Genomic DNA, 25,510 nt, shown 5'->3' with positions numbered 1-25,510 from the left:
CCTATTTAGGACTGAGTGTTCCAAGGTCTCTTACTCTCTGCAGACTGTCCAGTTGGGGGTGCCTGTATGTTTTCATTTACTGCAGGAGATTCTCTGAGGATGGCCGAGCAAAGCACTGATCTGAACATAGCGGAATGTCATTAGAAGTCATCTTATTTGAACTGTTCATTTAGGAGAAGAGCAGGATTTGGCTTCCCTTGGCTCCATGGCCTATCTGGTCTCGGGGTCTTGGTGACCCACGCAGCGTGGGGCACGGGATCCAATCAGACAGTGGTTGGTTACTCCCACAACTTCTGTGCCACTATTGCACCAGCGCAAGCTTTCAGCAGGTCACTATTTTAAAGGTTTGTAGTCAGTAGGGATGTAAGCTCTAGATAGGCACCAGCTAGACCTCTCTCTTCGGTGAGCTATGTAAGTGCTGTCTTCAGCAGCAGCACCTTACCGTCACTTCGCAGAGAACAAGCAATAGCCTTGGCAATAGTGTGGGTTGTCTGGGGGTTTCCATGGGGTCTCTTTGGCCAACAACTCAATTAGATGTAACCCATTCCTGACCTTGACGGTTTCATTTGGTGGCAAGAGATATCTAGTTGGGATGTGTCTTCCCATTATTCCATGATTCTATTTAGATTTTTTTCATTTATGTAGATAGATAGATAATAGATAGATAGATAGATGATAGATAGATAGATAGATGGATGTTGGGGTTTTTTGTTTTTGTTTTTGTTTTTCTTTTTTTGGTTTTTCAAGACCAGGTTTCTCTGTAGCTTTGGAGTCTATCTGGAATTCACTTTGTAGACCAGGCTGGCCTGGAACTCACAGAGATACACCAGCCTCTGCCTCCCGAGTGTTGGGGATTAAAGGCGTGTGCTACCATCGCCTGGCTCATTTATGTATATATTTTAAGAAACTTCTACTGCAATAGGTTTATACACTACTCCTCAAATAGCCCTTAATTTTAGCTGTCCCTCTCTACACCCCCCCTCCCCGGTCCCTTGATATTTCTGAGATAGGATCTCAGGTTGGCCTCGATCCTCCTGCCTCCCTAGCAGCTGCTATTACACGTGTGTGCCCCCAGAACCGATGTCCTACTGATGTCCTAAATGTCCTTTTGGCGTCTGCAACAACTAGCACCTCTCTGACAAGTACTACACAAGGTGGGTCCTCAAATACCCACACTGGGGATACTGGCTTGTGAAGGAAGCCCAAGTAGGCAGAAGGCTCTACTTATCTGGACCAGTTACTGCAAGGAGCATGGACTATTGCACCCACCCTCCCTGGGATGACACATCTCTTCAGAACTCACCAGCTCCTCAGAATACCATCTCCCTCTGGTGCCCACCAGTGTGAAAGGCAGTGGCATGCCAATCTCAAGAACAAAGAGATGAGGATCAGAGGATGGTCACAGATGAGGAAGATGGTTGAGACAGTCTGCAAGAGGAATTTCAACCTTGCTACACAGACCTCCTACCATGTCTGGGCTGGGCAGCATGGGGCTTCAGCTTAGTGATAGGCTAGGCTCTGCCGACTAAGCTGTTTCTCTTTTCAAAATCGTAGGCGGTGTTAGGTGAAATAGTGGCTTTGCAGACATGCAAAGAGGGCTGAAACCTCAGTACCCTCCCCCTTCTTAGCTTTTATTTTATTTTTACTTTTATATGCACTGGTATTTTGCCTGCATGTCTGTGTGAGGGTGTCAGGATGCCCTGGAACTGGAGGTACAGACAGTTGTAAGATGTCTGTCAGGCTGGGGGTCCTCTGGAAGAGCAGTCATCTTAACTGCTAAGCCACCTCTCCAACCCCTTAACTTTTATTTGACATACATGCATGTTTTGCCTACATGTATGTCTGTGTATGTGTGTGCCTGATACTCAAAGAGGCCAGAAGAGGGTGCTGGATATTCCGGGACTAGAGTTAAGCAGAGCACAGCAGCATGGTTGCTGGGAATGAATCTGGGTCCTCTGGAAGCACACAGAATGCTCTTAACCGCTGAGCCATCTCTTCTCTTGTCTCCATTTTTCACTTTGCTGTTTAACCTGTTCTTTTAGCTTTATCATATCTATTATTGATAGGATGGGTGTGGTAGGAGTCCTCTTGAACACTGTGGCAGCTGCTCTTACTGCAAGTGTACCCCTCCCCCATTGTGAGCCCTTTTTTTTTTTTTTTTTTAGAGACAGTGTCCCTCTAACCTAGCCTGACTGTCCTGGAACTCACTCTGTAGAGCAGGCTGGCCTCAAACTCGCCGAAATCTCCCTGCCTCTGCCTCTAGAGTGCTGGGATTAAAGGTGTGCACCACCACCCCGGCTTTAAATGCACTTTTAAATAATCACACCCTACTCAGTCTGTATAGGGTGACCTGGATGTAAACCGTTTTCAAGGCTGACCATTTGGAAGTGGATAACCAATGGGTGTGCTCTTCCCTGGGGAAGACTATTTCTCCTGTTGTCAGCGTTCTTCAGTCTATAGTTCTGTGAGTAGAACTGAGGCCTCACGAGCACCCCCACCCCATATCAGCATGTCTATTGGTGTTGTCCAGGCCCAGTTCACATTTGGGCAGCCACATTTGTGAGATTACATGGGTGTGGCTTCTGAAGTACCTGGGAGACACAACCTTACAGTAAGCTTCCTCTTCCTCTGGCTCTAACAACCTTTCCACTCTCTCTTCTGCAACGATCCCTGAGCCTTGGGTGTAGTTGTGCTGTGGATGGATCCCATGGGCCTGAGCGCACCACAACTCTGCATTTTGACCAGCTGCAGTTTCCTTTAACGGCTTCCATCTGTTGCAAGGAGAAGTTTCCTTGCTAAGGGGTGTGAACAACACTTTTAGGATGTAATTAGGGTGTGGTAGGGTGGAGGTTGTAGGCTACTTTCAAGACCCATGGCTTCACTAGACCCAAGTCGTTATCTAGATTTCTAGTACCAGGCATGATTTCTCTCTCGTCGAACCACCTTAAGACCAATTACAGAGCCATCGGTTACTGCCAAGGTATGTGGGTGCCTCTACTGCAGCCTTAAGGTGTCTTGTGCTGTGCTGGTTGTTGCTGTGGTTCACAGGCATTGTAGCTGGATAGAGCTGTCGGCTGCTTCCTTCCTTTGGAAGCTTGCATGGTGCCTTTCTGGTATCAAGAAAGCTAGTCCCTAGGGAAGAGGCCTTCAGGTGAGATCTAGCTCCTATCCTCTTAGTCCTGCATCCAAAGTTAAGCACTTTCTTAGCAGCTGACTTATTAACTCTCTAAGCCTGTTATTTCCTTTATCTGTAAATGTGATGATAGACACACACACATGCACACACGCGCACACGCGCGCACACACACAGGGTTTTATGTAGTAAATGAGATAATAAAGACGAAGCCCAGTTCCTAACCAGTTGACTATAATGACTATAACCACAGCAATCAGATAGGCTTGGAGGCTTGAGGGCAGGATCAGGGAACCGCCCAACTTGCTTGGCGACCATTGAGACTGTCTCTCTCTACACTTCTGACACTAACGTTCTGACACTACCTTCTTGCAGGCTGGCTGGGGAGTTACCAAGTTACTGTAATCTAAAGGGCTTAGCACAAGTCTGCAGAAGACAGAACGACACTTAGCACTGGGTGGTTGGTTGGTTGGTTGGCCAGCCGGTTGGTTGAATGAGTGAATTGGATGAAGTGTGCATCTCTGGGGGCTCAGAGCTTTAGCTCTAGCAGCTTCAGAATACTCTGAAGGTATTCTTTAAAGGCATTTATACACCAGCCTCCACACCTCATGAGACCACACCCTGTTTCCTGATTGGCACCTCCACACAGCATCCCTAGGGCCCCTGCAGGCTGGGAAAGGGGACTGATTCTTCCTTCTCCTGGTTCCTCTCAGTCTGCTGCCTGCAGCCATCCCACTGCAACAGCAAAGAAACAGATCAGCAATCAAGATGGGTAACCATAACTCAAAAAATGAAGACGCCAGTTGATGCTCATCACCAAGAAAGCCACAGGCACTGTGGACAGGAAGGTTGTCATAGCAAGTCAGGCGGGACCACCTATCTATTCCGCCATGGGAAATTTACCTTGTCAGGTATGAGGGCTTCCCTAGGGACTCAAGCATCTAGCTCTCCAGCTTGAGCAAACACTAAGGACAAAGTAGGTGGCCAGCATGGCTCAGTCACCAATCCTGGCAGCAGTAACCCACTCAAGTCTGTTTAACTGTGGCCTCTCTTCCCCATCCCAGGATTCTAGATGGGATGCTACCTATGCCTCAAGTAAACCTAACTGTCACCATCTCCCCAAAAACCAAGTTCTGCAGACGCCCCCGTTCAGCAGCTTTTGCTCATATAGTGTTCATTTACCAGTGAAGAGCGTTCTGTCCATTTTCTCTGCAGAGGCTGCATGTCCTCTCCCATTATCTACTCCAGGGATAGTTACAAGATCAACATTTCTTTTTATTTTCACAGTACCCCCCCCAACACGCGCTGCACTGTTTGTATGTGTGTGGTATGTGTACACACGTGTGTATACATGTGAGTGAATGTTCATGTAGGTACATGCATGTGCGTGTGGGTGCCTGTGTGCAGGCCAGAGTCCAAGCTCGGGTGTCACTCCTCATGTGTGACCTTTAATTTTATAGGTATTGTTTTCAATTGGCTTTGGCTCCCTTTCAAAGGGGAAGGCAAGCAAAGAGGAGGCAGCCTCAAGTCTCTAATCCACCAAAGCATTCGACAAGCAGTGGCCAGCCTTTCCGGAAGTCTGTCCTGCCCCAGCCTCGGCTTCACTCACCAACTCTCTTTGGAAATGGAGGCAGCAACCACAACTTGGCAAAGGGCTGAGACGACCAGTGGGCAAGGTGCTGTCGAGGGCAGCACCAAGAAAGACTTGGAGTGGTTGAAAAGTTCCTGTACCCCATAAACCTCTCCACGGATGGCCACAGCCACCACAATCCAAATCAGATCCATCAGACCGAATTAGAAAAGGCCCAGGTTTAATGGCTAAAATGCTCCTGGGTGACTTTCCAGCCCCCAGAGAGGGCACAGGGAAGAGGTACCAGAAACCACCTGTCTGTTTTGTGGGGGGCAGCTTAAGCACCCTGTGGGAGCGGTCTTGAGCGTCTCTGGGGGAGGGGTCATCATTTGGCGGGCTTTCTGAGATGTGGCAGGGTTTGGGGAGAGATGAGGGAGGGGGCTTGAGGTGGAGCTTCCACCAGAACATTCCAGACTCTGGGTATACGGACACCAGAGGCTGGGGTGGAGGTTCCACCAGAACAGTGGTGACATCAGACAAGCTACGGGGAGCGGTTGAGCCACCCTGGTGCGTGTGGCTAAGGACCCCCAACTATAGCTAATCTTTCTTGGTTGTTTACTTCATGCCTAGCCTTATCCAAACTGGTTTTACTCCTACTCATATCGTCTGAGGTAGGCACTATTGTTAACCTCCATTTCTCACTGGGGAGACCTGAGCCCAGGCAGCCCGGCCTGGTGATCTGGAAACAGGAACTGACTAACAACACGGAGTGTCAGCTTCAGCTCCGTCCCGTCATCCATCAGCCCTACGATTAATCATCTCTCTTACTGATGAGGACACCAGATATAAGGAGGCAAAAGTCGCAGCCAATGGCACCTAAGAGGCTGAATTCAGAGGCTGGCGATGCGGCCCTTCTCCAAAGCCCACTGTGGCCCCTGAGAGCTGTCATGGGAAACCTGAACCAGCCCCACTCATGCTTGCCTGCCCAGCGCTGCTCCCTGGCTCAGGAAGCTCACAGCAAACCCGGCAGGAAAGACTCAGGTTCTCTGGCCCACGCGGCACTCGCTCCCAGAGACCAGAGCGGTACATGTGGGGAGCTTGCTGTGGCACACTCACAGCTCTTGCAGGGACAGGGGGTTCAAAGCCCCACTTGTAATCACAACATCTTCCTGGCAAACGAGGAGCACAGGGTTGCTCTGGCCCCCTTCTCCCTCACACATATCAATACTTTGGTTTCCAAACTCTCCTCCATGCCCTTTAGAGAGGGTACCCTACCCTCTCTAAAGCCTCCCGTTCACCCCCAAACTCTCTACAGCATTGGGTCTCGTGAATGGGTGTGATCACTTTCTATCTTTCTTCCATTCTTTCATTCATTCTTTCTTGCTTGCTTGCTTGTTTGCGCTCTCTCTCTCTCTCTCTCTCTCTCTCTCTCTCTCTCTCTCTCTTACTGTAAAAGGAATGTGTACTCTGTAGAAAATCTCCAAAAACTTTAGACAGAAACTGTGAAGTCACCCAGCTCACAGCAGTCTGGAGGTGGCCGCTCCCTGATCATCAGTGCCCATTGGTGCTCTTTCCAATCCCGGTTCTCATCACTGAGCTGGAAACAAAAAAGTTCCCCTATTTCTCCCGTGAATTTGCTACCAAGGGAATCTCTGTGCCGCTAAAGGCCAAATATTCTTTGAGTTGGGTGTGGGGACAAGTGCTTGTAATCCCAGCACCCGTGAGGCTGAGGCAGGAGGATCTCAAAGCCAGCGAAGGCTACACAGTGAGTTCAAGGCCAGGCTGAGCTATATACCTTAAGACCCTATTTCAAAATCCAAGGGACAGGAATGCAGCCCAGTGGCAAAGTGTTTTCTCAGCATTCACCAGGCCTTCAGAGTACTTAGGGCAGCCATTTTTAATGGCTGTACATCTTCCACCCTGTACCCCATATCCTCTCACACCACCCACAAGACCGTGACTCCCTAAACCCCAGGATCACTGTTCTGCTGAGTCGGCTGTTCCGCACTGCGGCAGGTGGGAAGCAAGAGCACCAACAGGGGACCTCACCGGCCTCCTCCTATGACAACATAGCAAGGAGCCTCGATTGAGAGGATGGAGGCCATGACCAGAGCCAGGAACCAGGCCCAAGGCCAGAAAGCTTCTAGTAAAAAGAGCAGTATCTGTGTCTTAAGATATTCACTTAAGAGGAAGACATCGTATCCCACTCTGTCTCTGCCTTCACTGTGAGACAAGGGGCTCTCACTGACTCTGGAGCTAGGCTGGCGGCCAGTAAACACCAGCAGACCAGCAGTCCTGTCTCCGCACTATCCACCCACCTGGAGCGGGTGTGTCTGTGTGTGCACAGGAACGTACAGCAAGCAATCCATGGCTGTTTACAAAGGCGCTGGAATTTGGAATTAAGTCTTCACGCTAGTGTAGCAAGCACTCAACCATATCCTCAGCCCTCAGACGAGTTTTTTTTTTTTTTTTTTTTTTTTAGATGGAAGTAAGTATCAGCTAGGATGTGAAGCACAAAACAAGGATGTTGTGGAGAACAGCAAGGTGGCTCCTCCAAAAGACCGGACACAGAATTGCCATGTGGCCCGGCACAGCCATCCCACGGGTCAGGAATATACAGCCCCAAGAACCGAAAGTAAGCTCTACCTCTAGACTCGCAACAACACTATGACAACCAAAAGACGGAAACAAACCAACAATATGCAGTTTATAGATACAATGGATTCTTTGCCTTAAAAAGGAAGGAAATGACACGCTGCAACATGAATGAACCACGAAACATGCTAAGTGAAAAAGACCAGACGTAGGGGACAACCACTGTATGTTTTCACTGGTGAGGGACTGGGAACACAGAGAAAAGGATAGCATTCTGGGCACTGGATAGGAGCCCGTTTCAGGGTAGAGTGACCTGCTGCGGGGTAGGGGGGATTGGTGACTGTCATATAACAGCATAAAGGTAGAGAATACCCTTTAACCACATTTTACAATGGTGTATCGGTAAATTTGATGCTATGTATATTTTAACACACATTGTTTGCTTTGTTGAGACGGAGCCTCAATTTGTACTGTACCTCAGGCTGACATGAGAGTCATGTTAATCCTCCTGCCTCAGCTTCTCAAGTGCTAGGGTTATAGGTGTGAGACACCACCCTGGCTCAGAGACAAGTCCAGAGCTGCAGTTCAGTGATAGGGTACTTAGCTAGCATGTATTGAGGCTCTGGGTTCCATACCTAGTACCCCCACACACACAAAATCAGCTAGAAACTGTTCATTAACTGTACTTCAGACACCTTTAATCCACACAGAAGCTAAGACAAGAAAGCGACAGCCCCACAGACTGGTGACTAGCATGAGATGGAGCGTCAAAAGGGCAACCTGGCTGCTGGCAAGGCCATAATTAAAGTCACTAATTGAAGAGTCTAGAAACGGCCAGAGCCAGATAGTGTGAGCCCCGCTCTGCCATCAAGGTCTTTCCCCACAGTCTCTGAGATGAAAGGCACCCACCTGCAACACAAGGTGTACTTAGATTCTGCAGCTGGGAGGCAGGACGCCTAGGAGAGAGAACGATACTTAGTCTTCTCTCAAAGCTGTCCTTCCTGGAAATCCCTTCTTCAGGGGTCCCTCCAGGGTGGCCATTTGGAGCTAGACTGACCCCTGGTTTCCAGAACAGCCTGCTGTATTTTCTATACACTCTGGGCTGTGAAATAAGGTTACTTCCAGATGTCCCACCATCTACCCAGGACACAGGACGGAGTAGTGAGTGTCACAGCAGCTGCCCTGTGCCGAGGAGCCCCTGGGGAGGGCAGGACCACTGCCATTCCAATCTTCAGGGAATAACTCACTTGAGGTCATGGTTGTTGGCTTCAGTTGACCACCTGGGTATCTTTTTCCTTCTCAATAGTGACAAACCGGCCCCAAAGTCCCATCTGACACTTAATTTTCTGATTGTTTTAAAGATTTACTTTTGTATTTTCTGTACATGAGCGCTGCCCTTGAACGCATGCCCGCATGGCAGAGAGGCCACTGGGTCCTATTATAGATGGCTGCGAGCTACCATGTGGTTGCTGGGAACTTAACCCAGGTCCTCTGGAAGAGCAACCAGTGCTCTGAACTGCTGAGCTATCTCTCCAGTCCCATTTTCTGATTTTTTTTAATCCTAGTATTTTACTGACAAAAACCACTATTCTCTCACAACAAAGAATACATCACAGAGTTTGCTGTGGTTAATTAAGAGTGCAGGTCCCTCAGATGGCAGCCCACCCCACGGGCCCCAGGGACCTCCTGTGCTGACTGAAAAGCCACCAGCATCTTCATTCACCCCTGTCTGATGAAAGAGAAGGATGACTATTCTGGGGATCTCTGATCCATCCGACCACTGAGGCTCCTCCAGTGGCTTCCCTTCCTCCACCGTGGCTTCCCTTCCTCCACCGTCTGCAGACCTGACCCAGGGGAGGGCAGGGGGTCAATGATGGGGTCACTGGAAGTGCCCAGCTCTGCACTGAGAAGAATTTAACCCTCTACCTCCCGGCTGGAGACTATCCGCCCTAGCAGATCTGCCTACATGGCCGAGGACAATAACTGCAGAAGCCTGGAAGGGTGGAGTGAGGGTTCAGAGTGTACTAGAGGGAGCCTGCCCAGATGCGAGCCCCACCCCCAGCCCTGTGCAAGTCTGGCTGAGCTTCCGAAGGTCTCCAGGCCTCAGCTTTCCCCTCCACACAAAAGGAGTCAAAACACCCTTTGCTGCCCAGGGCCTCAGTGATCAGTCCATGAACTTGATACATTAGACGTGACCTGGCCGGTCAGGGTCTGGTGCACATCGCCAGGACATTTGCACAGAGTGTCAGTTATGACTTCTCCCGCTGATGAAATTATAGGTGAGGAGGGCTCAGGCCTTTAATGCAAAGTGGGGGAGGAGGTGGGGACAGATAGTATGCTAAGGTCCTACCTTCCACCATGAGAGTGCAGCCCAAAGGAGGCCACATGGGGAAAGGACTCAGCAGACACTCATCGACTCGGTGACCTCAAACTAAACAACGTGTTAAACTTATTTTTTTTTCCTGGTTTTTGGAGATAAGGTTTCTCTGTGTCCCCCTGGCCATCCTGGAACTCACTCTGTAGACCAGGCTGGCAGAGAACTCAGAGATCCACCCGCCTCTGCCTCCCGAGTGCTAGGACTGAAGGCATGTGCCACCACCGCCTGGCTGGTGTTCAACCTTTTTACACTGTCTTGTCATCTACAAAGTCCACAACCGATTTACAAACACAAACGAAAGAATCAACAATACCCCATGACGTTAAGTAAGCTTATGGTTTTGTGTCTGTCCCCATTCATAGCCATCCTCGGTGGCTTGGACATCACTGGATTCTTTAACAAGGCTGGCTTGCGAGCCAGACACATTTCACAGACTAGGAAATCGAAGCTAAGAGGAGGGAGGAGGATGTAACCTTGGGTCAGTCTGACTCCAAATCCCAAACCACAGACCAGGCCCTCTGTGAAGGGGCTACTTCTTATGGTCTCTCCAGGCCCCATTAACCCCTTGCCATCCGTGGAATCTGCAGGTAGCAGGGACAGTGACCCATCAAGACATGTCCCTGCCGCCATGGTCCAAGGAGGAAGCAGATCCATATAGCCTTGCAGCCTTCACTTCCTGTCAGTCTCCTGCAGCGTCCAGCAACAAGGTCCAAAGGTCAGCTAAAGGCTATTATAAATTATGAAAACGCACAGCCCCGCTTCCAGCATTTATGTGGGGGAGTTCCAGGCCTCCGTTGGTTCTGTCTGGTGAGAACTACCATCTTTAGTTTAGAGGAGACAGGAAAGGCAATGGCCTCTGAGCCGAGCTATCACTTCTGTCACACCTACCCTGTACGTTTATTCTTTCAGAGCCCATGCCCTCGTCCAGCTGCAGGGCGCCTAGGACAGCAGTTCCCACCTTGGTTTTCTCTGGGTGAAATGGTCACTGACAACAGTGATCACAGCAGCCAGTTAACAGCATCAAAACCTAGACGAGATCCCTCCAGGCCAGGCTCCATCCTAGGCGCCTCTCACATACACCTTCTTGTGACCCCTCTCCACGCCTGCACTGGTGGCCAGGACTTAAAAAAAAACACTGAGGCATAGGAGAATCGAACCAAGACGTATGGTGCATCTGCTTCCCGGGTCCAAAGGAAGAAGGCTGTGGAAAGCTGAGGGAGGCATTCTAGGCGCCAGAGTCTGTGCCCACCATGCCTGGCACTCTTCTTTTACTAGATCTTCCAGAGAGCCTGCTTGGAGCACCGGCTGGCACCTTGTGAGGGCTGAGGACAGTTCTATCCCTGCCCAGGACAGGTCTCAGTGGCCAGCCGCTTCCACGCTGGCCACAGTGAAAACAAGAACACACACAGCACTGCACTGAATCCTCTTATCTTTCATCATTCCTTTTCCTACTGTGAGAAAACTCTGCTCTAAGGAAACAGCTTCCACAGTCGGCCTGCTTTTCTGAATCCCTCAAAAAAACTGTTAACATTTCCTTTCTTCTGTTTCCGTTGTGAGAAAGGTTTCTCTGGTTCTTTGGCGTCCCTTACATTTTCTCGAAAGCGGCCCTCCCTGCCGTGTGGTTGCTTGTCAGCCATGTGGCTAAGCTGACCTCTGTGCCGGCCTCACTCAAATCGTATGGTTCCCTTCCCTTCTCTACTTTCCTCCTCCTCCTCCTCCTCCAAGAAGCTGCTGAGATTCACAGCTTGCCTGCCCAGAATTTTTTTTTCTTTAAACATCTAATAAATTTGTCCTTGAATTTCAAGGGGAGGGGCATTCCAATATCTGCCAGAAATCATAGTTCCGAAGGAGCAGAGTCAGGACACAAACCCAGGTCTGACATGGCCTCTCACTCAGTCTCTCTCTCCAGGAATACTGGGAAGGCTACAGCCCCCCTCCCCCAACACACACAACTTCCTCAGATCCCACTGAGAGGGCTGAGCCTGGTTGCCTGCTCTCCCATCCCACTCAATCCTTCCATAATGAAGTCTTGGTAAAGTTTATGGGAATGTCATTCATTTCAAAATATACCTCAAACCAGGCAGGGCACGGTAACACACACCTGCTGGGTTCATCCTCAACTACGAGCCAGGGCTACAGGAGACCCTGTCTCGCAAACACTGACTACCACACTGTTGCCTTCTAAAAAGAACATATAGAGATTGGCCTGGAACACCAACTGCCCCTTCATCAGGAAGCCCAAACAGGCAGGAGTCTTGCGTAAGGTGGGGGGCATCCAAAAAAAGTAATGGGCAGCATGGGTCAGGCAGATGGTTAGAGCAACATGGCTCCCACACTGATAGCCTGAGCCCCACACCCTAGAGCCACTAGCCTTGGCAAGGCAAGGCAAGGCCCCTCAGTCACCAGTCATTCAGCACAAAGAGCAGGCAGCAACAATGGCTTCAAATGGAAAGGAAAAGAACAGAGACTGCTGGGAATTTTCACGGGACAATAAGAGACACTTCAGCCTGAATGAAGCAGCCACCCATTCTGAAAGTCTCTGAAACACCCTCTGTTTCCCCATTGTCAACATCCCAGTATTGTGACTGGATCCAAGGTTTGGCTGAACTGGGTGGGCTCTGTCTAACTGCAGTCTACGTCAATGCCCGCTGCTTCTGTTCTGACCCCGCAGGGCTCCCTCCCGAGTCTCTTGACTGGTCCTCATAATGCATGGCCCAACGGTGCCCCACGTGTGCTGATGTGCTGAGTTCCGTGTGCAGTGAAGCCTGGGTGCCATGAGTTGTGTGAGCTGTGTCTGTCTTTCTGTGAGCCCCTGGCAGGAGCCTTGGACTCTGAGATGGATGGCTGTCAGTCAGTTCAGAGAATGGAGGATGAGCAACTGGCCTCACTGCCAAGAGGCCACTAGCTGTCCCGACCGATAGGGCCAAACCTCACAGGCAGAAACCATGTGCAGGATCCTATGGCCTAACACAGTGTGTGCTCACGGAGAAAGTGAACCTGACCTTCGACAACCACCAAGTGGCACCATGCTTGGGATACAGCGGAGGTGCACGAAAGCCACCGCTCTCCCCAAACCAAAGCCACGAGCAGAGCTCTGGGAATCAGGCTCTACCTTCCCTGAGCTCAGGTTCCCCATAGGAGTTTGAAATCACGGCTTCTGGGGATGACCTCGAAGAAAGTGTGGGGACTGTCTGGAGTGAGCATGACAGAGAAATGAGGAAAAAAATAAAGTTCGCTTACCTGAGAGAAGGAGAGAGGTGGGGGACTTGCCTCCAGGAGTGGGGACCAGTGGTGTGCCCTGGGAAGCAGCTGGGAGGAAGGGGCACCCCGGATGCCAGCCCTGCTTCCTCCATCCTGGACCCCCACATGCCAGTCTGCACACACACACAGCCCAGGCGCCCACAGACCTCTATCTCCAGCCTGATCTTGCAGCCACCGACTGAAATTCCACTACCTCAGCGCATTGCAAAAAGGGGGTGTTTTGCTCAAGCACCATTCTTTCCTCGGGGGTGGCCATCTTGTCTGCTCCCCCTCTTCTGGACGTTCTCGTACATGACTGCCCTCCTTTTCCTTATAGGGGTCTTTCCAGAGTACTCAAGGAATATACTACAGGCCTGGTCAGCGTCACAGCCCAAACTCCGTTTGACAAACAGCTCAAGTCCAAGGTCCGTCAGGCACGGGGTGCAGGACGGAGCTGCCCACCCTACTTCCCTCCCTACGCGGGCCAGGCTCAAGCTAGCCTGTGGTGAAGCTGGCGCCTCCATAGCCCAAGACACCATCGTCAATCACAACTGTTGATCCCTTCCTCCTTCCTGTCTAGCCTTGCCATGTCCAAGTGTCTTCCCCCAGCACTGGAGAACAGAATGTGCTTGGCTGGAGACCCGGATGCAATAAATTGCTATTAACAGACTCAGTCTGAAAAACAAAACCAAAGGCCTCTTCCTTTCTGTGACTCTCAAGCTCAACACTCAGTCCCTGTGAGGCCGAGGAGAAAAAGGCTCCCTTAGGCCAGTCACTTCCAGAGAAACCGGTTCCCACTGGCTCACCTCTGCCTCTGACACCCTCTCTTGTAGGGTGACACCCCTCACCATGAAGCCTTCCTGCATGGGCACTAGCCAGGCCACGGGAATCCTATGTGCTTTGCTCCTTGTCATTCTGCTTCATGTCACATTTATTGACTACCTGCTGAGTACAGACCGAGGGTGCCCTGACCCCATTATGGTGGGAGAGGCTGAGCGTCAGCACTCTGTAATGCGGACGGAGAGGAAGGCAGCAGTGAAAGACAGACAGGACCAGCGAGAGATAAACCTAAGTGTTTGGACGCCAGCTGCAAATGTGAGTTCCCTGTACTGGCTGTACTCACGTTGCATTAAATATGAACAAGGCCCAGGGAAAGACCAGGGCTCCCTACTGTGCCTTCCTCTTCTCTTGCTTGCTGGTGCAGCGTTCGGAATGCCGACAAAGCCATCTTCACCAACTGGCCATGTGTCCCCCGAGCAGTGTGTATCCCAGCCCTAGTCCCCAGCATTCACCCTCAACACAACTGTCTCCTTGGTCTCTGTTCACCCTGTGGACACCTAAGAAACATAACTCGGGAGGAAGAGAAAAGGACTCAGCCACAGTGACAAGCGACAGGGGCAAGGGAAGGAACAGTGGTCCCTGCCTAGCACATGCCCTTCCAGATGTCCAGGATGGGCTATCTGCAGCTGTTAGGAGACCCAAAGGGTCCTGTCATCCAGACAGAATGGATGATGGATGGCCTGCTCCATGGATAGGCAACTTCGGGTATCAGGTCCTGCCTGGGCCTGTCCTTTCCCACTGGGGTGGAGCCTCTGGAGCCCAGAAAGTTCTATACACACCCAGGCCGTCTCACTGCCAGCCTTTCAAAGTAAAAATCCAAGAGACTCCGTGGCAGGCCCTGAGCCGCAGGGGCGAGACCAGGGTGCCCATAGTCCCATACCCCACCCCTAACACATACAACTATAAGGGTGATGCCAGGGAGCTCCTCCCCAGTGAGAAAGGCACAGGGGCAGCTCCGGGCAGCCCCATGCAGAGCCTGCTGCCTAGTGACATCCACTCGTGAGAAGAGGCCTCTCCATTCAGTCCTGCAGATGTGGCAGAGCCCTCAACGAAGCCAGGGGTCCTGGACCTCCCAGCCTGGCCCACCAGCTCTAGAAAGCCGAAGAGGAGACACAGACCATTGTTTCCTTGTCACAGCCATGACAAGGTCATGCTGCAACCCTACCTTAGGGAGTACCCTCACCCACCGGGCACCGAACACCTGGCCACGCTCCCTCTCTGTCCTCATGCAAACCCTGTGTGGGAAATACCACAACCCTGGGTTATTGATAAAGAAGAGGCAAGCGTAAAAAAAAAAAAAAAAGGCTCTAGGTAAATAGCCTAAAACCAATACTCAAAACCTAAAAGTATAAAATGTTCTGACCGCTCCCCCCACCCAACCCACCCACTCCCCCACCCCACCCCACCCCCGCACCGGGTGTTTCACTAAGCCATCCTGCCTCTATGTAAACTGAACACTAACCCCGAGTGAGCCAAGGTGTTACCACAACACAGAGCTGGGGGACAAAGGATGTCGAGGGGACAGAAACTGGTGCCTGACCTGGAGGAGCCGAGCCCGGGGTGCACCCTAACTTCTCACACGCCTTCAGGATGGCCTAGGACACCCTTCAGCTGTCAACCTCCCTACCCAGCACTCTAGGTACACCATAACTCACCCTCTGTGCTCTGGCTCACGGGCTGGCCGGCCTTGTCAGAAGAGCCTTGTCTACATTCCTGAGCAGCAAACGCCTACACTTCACTCAGAACCCCTTTGAAAGGCCACCCCCACCCCCTTACAAGCCCTTCCCTAGCATTCCTGGAAGAGTCAGTTACCCACAAGAGGCATCCTATGGACAAACCCTGGGCAGCCCAGCTGTATAGGACTTAACTAGATTGTAATTACCAGTTTCCTGTTTCATTCCCAGGCTCCTGCAGATACTCTCCCAAGGCCAGCAACAACAGCAGGCTTCTCCTAACGTATGACAGGGTGGTTCACACCTCTCCACAGGTGCACCGTCAGAGCCTGAGAAGGACACTACCGTTATCACCCCCATTTTACAGTGGAGGAAACAAGACTTAGCCTGGCAGCAGAGCCTTCCAGACTGCTGGCACTATCTGCCCAGGCCCTAGAACAGAGCCAGCAGTAAAGGTCAGTAAAGGTCTCTGGTGAAGGAGAAAGGAGGCGGGGAGGGGGTGTTGTCACACTAGCTCTCCAGCCCCCCCATGGATTTCTGGGGAATCCCCACTCCTGACCCTCACTACATCCAGTCCCCTGCCAAGCTCCAGGTACATTCTTCTCACCTCCTAAATCCTCTTGGGCTCACTGCCACAGCAGGGGGAGACTCAGGCCCATAGAGACATCTGGGCAATGGGATTATGTAGAGGCAGGTCCCCTTCCTCCTGGGGTGTACCTGCAGGATCTGTCTTAAGCAAGCATAAACACAGGCTGAGAGACAGCACCTCAGCTGACCTGGTCACTGGACTCCGGGCAGGCACCAGCGAGGGAGGGGGCTGCCCCTTAAGGCGGGAGGATGGGACAAGAGGCCCTTTGTGTCAGCAGCTCCTGAGACACCTGTTCTCCACTCCTGCCTTCCGTGGCCGCCCTCCCCCAGCCTGCTAGCGGCCTTGTTTATCCTGAAGTGCTGGCACTGGTGGCCCGACCCCTGCATGGGGCTCCGCAGCCCCTGCCAGCACCTGCCTGGTCCTGGCAGCCCAGAAGCTCCAGTCAAACACAATCTCCCAAGTTGACACTGTTGTTGGGTTTGGGGAGGGCAGCAAAAGATGGGCAAGCGACACAAGCATTTCATGCCAGCTTGGCTGGCAATGCCGTCCCTATGCTGCCTGGGAGAGACAAGACTGGGCATTCAGTCTCCTGGTATGACACTGTGCCCAAGCTCTACTAGAATGGAAGGCTCCCTCCTGTCCCTACGTATTATCACACACAGTAAAGCCAGTCCCACCCCAGCCTCAGCCCCGTTTAATATCATCTTTGAATTAATGAGGCCCCAGCTGGCGTCCAGGTTAATGCCTTATGGTGTGACCTGTGAAGATGCAACCACTCCGTGTGCCTAGACGGATCACATCTGACCAGGCAGTCATCTCCTTAGAGACCCCAGCACAGTGGACCGCTCCCCGGGAAGGACACAGATGGGCGAGTTCTGATGGGGAAAGGCAGGAGGGCTTTGATGCCAAGACCCATGTGTTGGAGTCACGTGGGCGAGCAAGATCCCTTCTTGCTTTCCACTCTTTGACTGTGTTGGGGCCCCATCTAAGCGCTCCAAGCCGAATCAGCCTTGACTGGGCATCAAGAGTCCTACTCCCACGTCCACGTAGGCAGAAGTCCACAGACCCTTTCTAAACAGCCAAATGCACCACACTTGAACACAAGCCCTCCCCTCAACTCTGGTCTCCCCCAACTTCACGTGTACACGTAGTCAAAGTCGCCCTCCAATCTGGGTCTGATCAGAGACCAGGGAAACCTCACAGAACAGAGAAGAATGAAGGCAAGAGCAAGTGAAGCGGCTCGGCAGGTGAAGGTGCTTCCCGTCAGGCCTGCTGACCTGAGTTCAAGCCCTGGAACCGGCATGGCGGAAAGAACTGACTCCTGGAAGTTGTTCTCTGACCGCACACGAGTGCACACACACACATACACGCATGCAAATACACATGCACAGAGAGAGGCAGAGACAGAAAGGAAGAGAAGTACTACATGAAAGTCACAGTGATGTCCCAACTCTCCCCAGACTGTGTTTCACTGAGCCGTCCTGCCTCTCTGTAAACTGAACACTAACCCCTTTCCCCTCCACTCAAAGAAAGAGGAGAGGGCTCCTTGAGCCACGGAATGGCAGACCCCCACCTCTGTTTTCAATACTTCCTAGGCCTGTCCCACCCAACACCCACCTGCTCCCAGAGCCCCACTGTACCTGCACACAGGCTTCCTGCCAGCCTTTATCCTTTCTTCCTACCTTCCCCACCCTACCCCACCCCTCAAGACACAGGCTGAGCACCCAGGCCTCCCTGGCTTGGTTGAATAAGCTTCAGACTCCTTTAGCAGAGCTGGGAGTTGGGAGGGATGGTTCGAGTCACAGAAAACCTGCACTGAGGACCAGACTTATCTGGCCTTGCGTCCCTGCACAAAGACCAAAGCTGGAGAACTGGGGAGTTCCTCAGCCAGTGCTGTTGAGTGTTCCGGGGCCTCTGGGCTGTCAGACGATGGCCTGGCCCAGTCTCCCAGGTCCTTTGTCCTGTAAAGGTCACTCCCCCTGGTAGGAAGTTCCTTTTAGCACCTAACTCCTCTAGGTCACCCATGGAAACATCCATTCCTTTCTCTGTCTCACTGGCAAATCTAGATATATCTTAAATCCTTTTTTCACCCTGGTAACAAAAGTAACTGCCCAGTCAATGCTACTTTTAGAGACTGGTAATGACTGAGTATGTGGCTCAGTGCTAGTCTGTTTGCCAAGCATAGTCAAGCAAGGTCCTTCCCCAGCACAGAAAAAGCATTCATTAATGAGTCACAATTTTTAAAAAGAAGTCAGCAAAGGCGGTTGGCCTCAGGAGGGTCACCCAGATACTGTGGCTGCCCACTCCCCATCAGCTGTTCGGTCCACTTGTCACACCTGAACCCCAGGGCACCTGCCTCAGCCCCAACTCTGCGCAGGCGCCGACCCCTTGTCCTGCCGAGGGGCGGGGCGGCCCACAGGAACCGGTTCTCCGCCCGGCCGGTTCCACAGGCAGGAGGCGGGGTACTTGGAGGACGGGCCGGCCGCCTTGGGGCGGGTCCCCAGGGAGCCAAGCCTGGCGGGGATTCCGGACCCAAACACCAGGGGCCAGGCGCCTGTGGAGCGCCCTGGCTGCCCCTTCCCCTTTCTTCTCTCAAGCCAGAACACTGGAACCTTCCTTACCTAGGACCCTGTGCTTTGTGGGGCTAACGAAGGGGGCGATACTAATGCTCCTCCCCCAGCCCTGCCCCATCCCCATGGACAGTTTAGGAGGCTTCCTGCTAAGGCCAGTGGGAGTGGGGGTGGGATGTGGGTTCCTATCTGGAGAACGGAATTCCAGATTTGACAGCTTCCAAGAGACCAGAGGGCCTAGCTCAAGAATGTTACTTAGGAAAAAAGCAGCGGCTGGAGATCTTGTCCCCACTTCTTCCTTGTCCTGTACTCCATAAGCCCCTGCCTCTTCAGTATCTGGGGCTCTTCTAGCTGATCTGGTCCCAGGAGCACCGGTGGGGACCAGGATACCAGGCCACACATTGCACAGCTAAAGCTGAGGCTGGTTCTTGGAGGGAAGCAGGGAAAGCAGCTACCACCTCTCCTCACAGTCTAAAGGTCTGATCACCATCTAGCTACTTCTCTGGGACATAGGGGTCCCTCTTGACAGTATCAAAACCTGACAGTCCTAGGAGCCTCCAGGCCAACCCAAAGGTGTCAAGCCATAAAAGAAGAGAGGTCTTCTTAAAGCTGGGAAACCCTCTTGCCAACCTTTGGCCATGAGACTCTGAATTCTGTAGGAGCAGGAGCAGGGGGTCTCGGGTCTTTTTGGCATAGACCAGGCAAGCTTAGGAGGATAATTGTGGCTTTTAAGAACGCCTGGTGGGTTGGGTGGTGGTGGCACACGCCTTAAATCCCAGCACTCTGGAGACAGAGGCAGGTGGGTCTCTGTGAGTTCGAGGCCAGCCTGGTCTACAAGAGCTAGTTCCAGGATAGGCTCCAAAGCTACAGAGAAACCCTGTCTCGAAAAACCAAAAAAGGAAAAAGAAAAAGAAAAAGAGAAAGAGAAAGAAAGCATGGTGACACATACCCACTTCGGGGACAGTAGCGAGTGACAAATCTACCCAAGGCTTCCAAAAGACAAAGGAAGAGACACTCAAGAAGAGGGGCACCAGACAAAAACCAGCATTCAGAACTTGCCTTCTGCCTTTGCATCCGGGAGATTGTGGGTGCTGGTTCCCTGTCTGGTGACAGGCATTGTGACAGCCACCCTGGTTGACATTTTCATGTTCCAGGAAGGGGACTAAGAATGGGTGAGAATGGCAGTAAGTTCAGGCAGGAGCAAGCCCTCTAAAGCAAACAGGAAAGTATCTCCCCTTCGAGGGGGCAGCCCTCCCGGCACAGAGGCCTTTTCAAACACTGAGCTTCACCCTCCAGGGAACTGAGGGTAGGAGGGCAGAACAGGAGCTCTAGAGTCCTCTCTCACCATGACATCGGCTTCTTGAAAACTTAGCCCAAGAAAGGCCGCCCCAAACCTCTGGAAGAAACCTCAGTGCATATGAGCCAGCATCAGCCCCACAAAGGCAAGAACCCGGGTCCCCAGGAAGGACTGGGGTAGCTCAGGCCAACAGCTACCTGGCAGCCTCACAGCCCAGATACAGGGCTGGAGACAACACTTGGCACACAACTGCTCTGCCCGAGGCCCTTCTCACAGTTCTCAATTCAGCCGACTTCCCAGCAAAAAAGCCCAGGTTGGGCCTCTTCCCGACTGGAAGTAAGGTTTCTGGTGGGCTTAAGTCTGGAAAGGTCTCTTCACCCGTCCTGGCAACCTGGATCACACGTCTACGACAGAGTTAGCACCATGCAGGTGAGACCTCCAGATGGTCCCTTATGGCCCAGCCTAGCTCAGGACACTCTCACCTTCCCTCAGGTTTCTCCCAAACCCTACCTGTCCCACCCTTCCCTCCGGACAAGTGAGTCTCCACCTGGGGCCATCTTTCTCTTCCACCTCCACATGAATGCCGCGACCAACACATCCCTACTACCAACACACACACACACACACACACACACACACACAGTGTAATTTAAAACATTTTTAAACAAAAAACCCTATATATACACCTTAATTACCTTTCCCAAGTTGTATTATACAGCATGCGTGTACATATGTCAGGTTTTTTTTTTTCACTTCTTCCAGGTTCTAAGCTGTTCTGCTAAACGGGTTTGGGGCACAGCTGATATGTGTGCACACTAAATTTGCAAAGAACAAAATAAATTACAGCAAAAACACAATCTTCCCTCCCTCAGCCATCATTTCCTGACCTGGGGCAATGAGAACTGCAGTTTCCCGTGCCTCAAATCATCTTTAAAAACCCTAACTGGGTCATTTCCCTCTACTTTCCAATGGCTTCCTGTGGAGCTGACAATAAAACGCATCCTCCTGCCACCGCCACCAGTCACTCCATCAGGTGCCACAAGCCAGGCTCTCCTCTCTCACCACAAAGCTGCACACTTGGTTCTGACACGGGCATAGGAGGGCATCTGCGGGTGCCTCAGCCTGGAATGCCCCTGTCCCCAGCTGTGTGCAGCTGGCTCCTTCTGTCTTCAGGCCTATACTGAGTTCTTCCCAAGACAGTCTTCCATGGCCTCCCAACGCTCCCATCACCCTAGGCTCCTCTATTTCCCCACCTAGGGTGTTTCTTCTCATGATCTGGTAGAAAGCAGCCTCCCTACAGAGAGGCAGTCCGCCTGTCTGTCCGCCTATCACTGCGTAGCACAGGCATAGTAGGTAACCGGCACATTCCTTTCAAGTTTCTGTTAAGGGATGAAGCAGCTAGCTGTCTTCTGCGCTGATTTCCATCTGCAAATGGTTTCCTTGCAGGACCTTCCCAGCACCAAGTTTTCCCACACTGGTCACCCTCCCCCGCATGCCTGGTGAGGATCAGAGGGCAAAAGGGGTGCCCCTGGCTCTCCCTCTCTGTGCTATGCAGCAGTAAAGGCAAGAACTGGCGCCTACCCTACACTCCCAGACTGCCCTGCAAAGTTGAAGGTGACACCACTGCCCCTCTATTATCTAAGTCCCTGATGCAGTATGCCTTGCCAGTCAGGCTAGCCAGAAGAGGTTCTCAAGTGAGCCCCAGCAACAGGAAACAGATACTACCTAGGGAACAGAACCCTCCAGGGCAGGCAGCCTGCCTGTCCCACCCGACTTTCCCTGAGCCCAAGACACCTGGGTTCCTCTCGGTGGAAATCCATCCAGTCCCCGAGACACAAGTGCACATCCAATCCCAAGTCTGCAGCACAGACCAGGGTGTACAGGAAAACCCTCTTGAGACATTTCCTTCCTGGGGTGGTCCCCGGGGAAAATCCTCCGCCGTGCCAAGATTAATTTTTAAGAATGAGGAAAGGAGGAATTGAAATGCCTTGCACAAAAACTGTGGAAGGAAAAAAATACTCAAAGTCGCGGCAGACAAATGGCAAGAAGTTTGATCTGAGGGATCAGAATCAATTAGAGGTAGGAAGAACTGTGAGATCTCTTCCTCCCCGGAAGTGAAAATTACCAAAATTGATTAAATGGGCACAATCCCAAAGAGTTCTTCTGGGCTCTGTACAAGGTCATTTAAATTGCAATGAGCCAGGTTGGAGAAGCCACTCCGTGGAGTCGCTTCCCTAGTATGAACTAGGCCCTGGGCTCCATAACAATGTTATTACAATAATGACAACAGCTGGCTTTAATCCTAGCACTTGGAAGGCAGAGGCAGGCGATATGACTTTGAGGCCAGCCTGATCTACACATGAAGTACCAGGGCAGCCAGAGCTACACAGAGACCCTGTATCGATAAAAATAAGCTAATAATGATGATGATGATGAAATATATAATGAATAATAACAGTAGACAACGGCTAACTTCCCAAACGCACACACCGGTACCCAGGATTTCCTGCATGTCAGGCTAGCGCTCTACCACTAAGCTACACCCCGACCCCAACAGTTAACAATCGCCTAGCATTTACTAGGTGCCAGGCACAGCGTTCGGAGATTATACTAGGTCTTTTCATCTTCAAGGTCACCCCGACAAGGTGGATATTGTCAGAATTTAACCACATTTTACAGATAAGTAACCTGAGCAAGAAAGTTGTATTAAACTGCCTACATACAGAGCGGCACCACCAGCGGCTGCACTGGTGTGTACAACTCCAGCTTCCTGGTTCTAACTACTAGGTTATCTGGCTCTCGGTGGTGCAGGTTAAAGCCTTCCAAACAGCATCCTCCAAACCATTAACATATGCCAGTTTCAAAGATATAATTGGAGAAAATACAGAGGATGTTTGGAAATCGCCAAACTCAAGCGGCCCCTCTCTCTGAGGAACAAGACCCAAGCGTGCTGAATCCCAGCATTCAGAGAGGAAAAGGCATGAAGTGGTTGGAAACAGGGTCTCAGGAAAATCAGCTCCGAGCGGCGGCAGCATCCCTGACTGCTGTAGGTCAGACCCCTCCGCCAGTGCGGGGGCGCCGGGCCCGGAAATTCCCACAGAGCTAAAACAAACTTCCCAGGAAAACTCCTCGGCTTCCTCCAAGCCCTTGTCAAGGAGATCGCTGCCAAGAGCGCCAGCTGCTGGGGACCCTCCCGGGCGGGATCCGCCGCTCGAGCGCCCGGGGTCCTCCCGGAAAGGTCCAGGGCTTAAGTTCAAAATTCACTTCCAGCCCAAGCCAGACTCTCGGCTCCGCCAGCGACTCTGGGGCAACTCCCACTCTCGCGTCCCTCTCCCCCAGCTCCAAGCAATGTCCTGCTAGGACATCTAGGCTGGCTGCGGGGAGATCTCGCGGGCGACCCTAGAGCTCTTGGGGAATCTAGGCAGTCGTAGCCGGCGCGTGCACACACACGCATGCACACACAAACACACTCGCGTGAGTGTGTGTTTACGTACCGAACGTGGGGTGGGAAAACAATGGCGAACCGTTGGGACTAAGCGACCACCTCCTTCCTCATCCCACCAGCCCTGTGTTCAATTTATTTCTGCCTTGAAAAAGGGGGCGAAAGGCGCTCCACCGACACCCCACCGTGGGAGGCAGCGGTGGCAAGGGGCAGGCTAACGTGGAGAGAGGACAAGAGCAGCAACGGCAGAAAAACGGGAGGCGGCGCCCGACTGGTCCGCGGGGAATGAACCGGAGCCGTGGGAAGGGTGCGCGCTGGACCCCAGCGGCCCACGTACCCAGGAACCGGAGCTCCGCGTCGCTACCACCCAAGCCCCCACGCGGGGCGCGCACCGGACGTCTAAGCACCGACTGGAAATGCTAAAACTGGGCGGGCTGGTCAGGCTGGGGGAGAAAGACCCAGAGGCGGCGGGTCGCAGAGGGCGGGCGGGCAGAAGACTCCCTAAGCCCAGCTCGCGCGGCGCGCGCACGCCACCCCTAACCGCTTGCAGCCACTGCTCTCCAAAAGGACTCGGGTCAGCGCGGCGCCACCGGACGGCATTGTGAGGGGTTCCGTAGGATCGGCTTCGCCTGGCAAAACTTTGCCTAAGATGGAAAGTCGCGCGGAAGAGAGCCAGCGTGTCCCCAGGAACGCGGGGCCGTGCGTGTCAAACTTCGCGAGGCTGGGGAGAAGGGCGCACTTACTAATCGGTCAGGCGCTGGCCCGGGGTCGCAGCTCCGCGCTCCGGCTCCTGCTCCGTATGTCCCGGCGGCCAGCAGCCTGGTCTTCCCGCTCACATGCCCGGGCAACGCGGCGGGCAGCGGGGCGGCGCGGCCAGGCGGAGGCACGCCCCCCGCCGTGGGCTGGAGGCGCTCAGGACCCGCAGCCCGCCGGGCTCCGCTGGCCACTGTCGTGGGCTCCGAGCTGAGGCCGGGCCGGGCGGCGCCCTTCGCCGAGCCAGGCCGCTCGGCACTCTGCCCTCTGCCCCCGGCTGGCCGCCGCCGAGCTGCCTTCCGCGCTCCGGCTCCCGGACTCCCCGCTGCTGTGCGGGCCAGGCGTAGTGCGTTCTGCCCCTCCGCGCAGTTCCGAGCCCGCTCGGTCCAGAGCTAGAGCCTCCGAAGCTGAGCGCGCCGCCCGGGCCTTCGACCCGCGCCGGCCGCTCCGGAGCTCGGGTTCCAGGAGCACCGCTCCGACACTTCAGTTCCCAGCCCGGACTGGAGCAGGGCGCTCGCCACTCGCTTCTGCGAAAGCCACTCGACAGCCGCGAAGGAGAAAGAGGGAGGGAGGGCGCGAGCGGGCGGGGGAGGAGGGAGGGTGGGGAGATGAAGAAGGAGGGAGGGACCGAGTTTCCTCCTCCTCCCAGCAGCTGGTCCAGCCAGGCCTCAACAGCTGGAGACCTGTGCTGAGAAGGGGACCGCGGAGGTTCTCCGGAGCGGAGGCCAGTGGAGATGTAGTGACTTCTGGGTAAAGAAAATGGGAGAAAGAAGGCGAATTCGGCCCACTCCCTCGACCCAGGTTTGAGAGTTGCTGTTGAGAATTCTCACTCCTTGGAACAAGCCCAGGGAAATTGTTTGTCCTGCTCACAGCCTCCTCTAAAAACAGAGCCTGAATAGAACTTTCTTTTTCTTCTCACTGTGTAAATCAGGCTGGACTCACAGAAACCATCTTGCCTCTGCCTTCAGAGTGCTGGGATTAAAAGTGTGCTCTACCTGTCCCAGTCTGAAGACTGAATTTTTTTTTTTTAAACACTGTACTTGAGAGCAGTCCTTGAAGCTGGGCATGGCTCATATCTATAATACCAATACTGGGGAAGTTGAGGCAGGAGGGTCTTCATTTGAAGTCAGCCTGAGGGGGAGGACAGACAGCTTCCACAGATCTCTGACCACTCGCGGTCATTTTTCAGTCTCTCCAACAAATCCTTCATTTCCTCCCGCCCTATTCAGGAGGAAGGCATGTCTGAAGAAAGGGTTCTCCCCATTCAGCCCATTTATTGAATGTCCACAACAGACCTGACCCAAGCAGGTGCCTGGGACCACCAAGATGAATGAGTGACACAGTTGACAACTCTTCTTGGATTCCTATATTGTGAATCAATTCTAAAAAGTGCTAGAGTACTCAGGCAAGGTAAGCCTTAAGGCCACCAAG

The 25,510-nt window shown here is 52.7% G+C and overlaps 1 protein-coding gene across 4 annotated transcripts in view; it reads right to left on the bottom strand.

Moving 5' to 3' along the window:
• Sox13 (SRY-box transcription factor 13) overlaps positions 1-24,624 on the bottom strand; it is a 45,788-nt gene extending 21,164 nt beyond the window's left edge. The window contains exon 1 of one of the 4 annotated variants that reach the window (XM_048430759.3): positions 24,070-24,624. Coding sequence is in view for 3 of the 4 variants with exons in the window: in XM_085688224.2 (XP_085544350.2) it covers positions 12,916-13,043 (128 nt within the window). In the remaining variant the exon portion in view is untranslated. Of the gene's footprint in view, positions 1-12,915; positions 13,344-21,678; positions 21,733-24,069 lie in introns of those variants that run through there. The other 3 variants (XM_085688226.2, XM_085688224.2, XM_085688225.2) reach the window with 3 other exon arrangements.
• Positions 24,625-25,510: the final 886 nt, after the last annotated feature.

The sequence above is a fragment of the Myodes glareolus genome, chromosome 5 (genome assembly GCF_982192425.1).
Source record: "Myodes glareolus chromosome 5, mMyoGla1.1, whole genome shotgun sequence".
In the NCBI taxonomy this organism is placed as follows: Eukaryota; Metazoa; Chordata; class Mammalia; order Rodentia; family Cricetidae; genus Myodes; species Myodes glareolus.
The sequence above is the reverse complement of the archived record's forward strand: the minus strand, read 5'-3'. Positions and strand labels throughout refer to the sequence as shown.